Below are 2,455 nucleotides of genomic sequence, written 5' to 3' on the forward strand. Positions count from 1 at the left end.
TGAATTATTTATGCATTGATATGTACAGTACATGTATAACATATGCTCAGAGAGGGAGGGAGTGAGAAAGAGAGAAAGAGAGAGAGAGAGAGAGAGAGAGAGAGAGAGGAGTGGATAAAGGTCAGAAGAATGAAAGGTAGAAAGCAAGGAAGAAGAGGTGATATCATAAAATAATAGTACATGTACATGTAGCTCAGTTTTTACCTAGTTCTATTAACATTGTGATATTAGGATCAGTGATACATGTACTAAATGGTTTCTTTACTCCTCTTCCTACATCTCTCCATTCAGTTGCTCCAGCCCCACCCACTACCACCAACCACACACAGTCTGGACTCATCATTATTGGTGATAAGGAATGAGACTTTCTACCAGTAACAGATTCAGGTAGAACAATCTGTTGATATGATGTAACATAACAATACAATGACTAGTAATAAGTGATATAACATGTTACTATACACTGATACTCACATACTGACATTACATACCTTACTCCACTGGTACTGACTGGTATCAAGTAACCAACTATCATTTACTAGTTGACCATCATTACCCTGTCCACCTATCATTACTAGTGTAGGTGAGTCACTGATGATACTAGTAATAGCATGACCATGTCTTTCCACAGGCCACTGTACACTAGCAGGTACTACTGGTCCCTTAACACTCTCCCAGTGCTAGATAAAGACAGTAACAATAAAACATTATTAAACTTATTCATTACTAGGGAGAATGCAATGCATTAAGGGGGCGAGCCTATAAGCAAGGCAATCTCAGTCTGCAGGAATTAAACTTATCTTACTGATAGCATTAAAGATGCTTATATAGAAGCAGTCACTGCATAAATCATATTTGAAGATTGTGTATCTGCTTTCAGTGCTTTGTTAACCTAGGCTTGCTGCTAGAGAAGAAACATCACCTAGAATAGATCTACCCATGCAGCTACGTGTAGGCTGGACAGTACATGAGCTTTCTCACTTGCATTCAACTTATCAGAGTCCTTTATACCAAGGGAAAGGCTGTATATCTGCTTTTCCAACTTTATTCTTGCTAAAGAAGTTTTTAGATAGCAGTTTAGTCTTATCTTGGCGACCGTTTGCTGCAAATAAACTCAGACTTGCTGGTAGTTGCCATTTTATTCATTGTGACCACCCCCACTTTCAATGAAGATTAGCCTATTTAGCCTATTTAACTTTAATAATAGTTAGACGATCCTATGCCCATACAAACAGACAGACGCTTTCTCACCTTAGTGGGGCGAGCTCAGGCTCGCCCCAGCAAGTACATGTACGCTAATGACCAACATGAGATGAGAGCATTCATGGCTAGCATGGACAATAAAATATTGGTGCATGCAAATTGTAGTGTCACTGGAAATGGTGACGTTTAAACTTATTAATGCAATAATAAGACACATTAACAAAAATATTAACTTTGAAATCTTATTAGCAATTTTGTGCCAAGTGTCATTGAGTATGCTGAGATCAAAACAAACTTGCAGATTTCATATTGACAAATTCTTCACAAACAATCAATCACTAATAACAAGTCTTGGCCAATAAATCATCATGTACAGTACATTGTAGGTATGAATACTGTATTATTATTGAATATTAAAGTAACTTACTATTGTAGTATCAGATTCAAGTTGACATGTATAGACATTATTAACAGGTACAGCATATCTTTCATCACCAATCACTAATCCACCAAACAAGACAGATTTATTATTACTGATCTTTGTAAGAGTAAAGCCAGAAGTAGGAGGACAACACTGTCCACTAATAGTTGGAATAATCCACTGTCCTAAAAGAGAAAGATTATCATATTGTGTAGCATAGACTAGTAGAAATAGAGAAACACATTAAAATACTTTATTTTACACAAGTAGTTAATGGAATGTGTTATGATTTAGAGCTGGATCTTACTTGTTGATAAATTTAATAAATTATGTTCATTAGTATGAACATGGCCATTAACCATCTGATCATATTGATACTGTGATTGGTATGTAGTGGGTGTAGAGCCAATCCCACCTATTGCTACAAGGTATTCTGTACCCATAGACTCCATACACACCATACCACCATACCCTCTCTTCATTACAATATCGCTACTTGACATTAACTTATTCCATTCATAAGTTAAAGTATTAAATAAGTTGACGTCATTATGATAGCAGTTGTCATGTCCACAGTAGCCGCCCATATAAAAGATGTCATTGTTTCTGATGGTACAGAAGTATCCTTCAGGTCCTAGAGGAGGTGACGTTCCTCTGGTCACGTGAGAGGACCAACGACCAGTCCTAAAGTCCAGTCTGTCAATGGTGGAGTACAACTTCATCTTTTGAGGAGATTCATGTACTTTAGGATGGTCAGGCCTGTTCCCTCCCCATACAAACAGAGATTCTCCTACTACAGGAGCTGAATGATGAAATATCTTACCAATACCT

General features: G+C 37.2%; 1 protein-coding gene across 1 annotated transcript; it reads right to left on the reverse strand.

The window, feature by feature from the left end:
• Positions 1-107: 107 nt before the first annotated feature.
• On the reverse strand, positions 108-2,449 carry LOC109591397 (F-box/kelch-repeat protein At1g51550-like). The gene is made up of 4 exons (XM_020007137.1): positions 1,932-2,449; positions 1,631-1,809; positions 492-680; positions 108-397 (listed from the first exon to the last, which is right to left on the reverse strand). Exons 1-4 carry the CDS (start codon positions 2,344-2,346, stop codon positions 194-196), a joined length of 987 nt encoding a protein of 328 aa, XP_019862696.1. The 5' UTR covers positions 2,347-2,449; the 3' UTR covers positions 108-193.
• Positions 2,450-2,455: the final 6 nt, after the last annotated feature.

Source organism: Amphimedon queenslandica, unplaced genomic scaffold (assembly GCF_000090795.2).
Source record: "Amphimedon queenslandica unplaced genomic scaffold, v1.1 AMPQUscaffold_8283_Cont19772, whole genome shotgun sequence".
Classification (NCBI taxonomy): domain Eukaryota; kingdom Metazoa; phylum Porifera; class Demospongiae; order Haplosclerida; family Niphatidae; genus Amphimedon; species Amphimedon queenslandica.

What these genes read in the sequence shown, in the direction of transcription:
- LOC109591397 (XM_020007137.1), bottom strand. Translation starts at nt 2,346, where the DNA reads ATGAAGTTGTACTCCACCATTGACAGACTGGACTTTAGGACTGGTCGT. An exon ending in TTTATTAAATTTATCAACAA is followed by an intron (nt 1,810 to 1,931) that starts GTAAGATCCAGC and finishes TTTCTCTTTTAG; the next exon opens with GACAGTGGATTATTCCAACT. An exon ending in TTGAATCTGATACTACAATA is followed by an intron (nt 681 to 1,630) that starts GTAAGTTACTTT and finishes GTCTTTATCTAG; the next exon opens with CACTGGGAGAGTGTTAAGGG.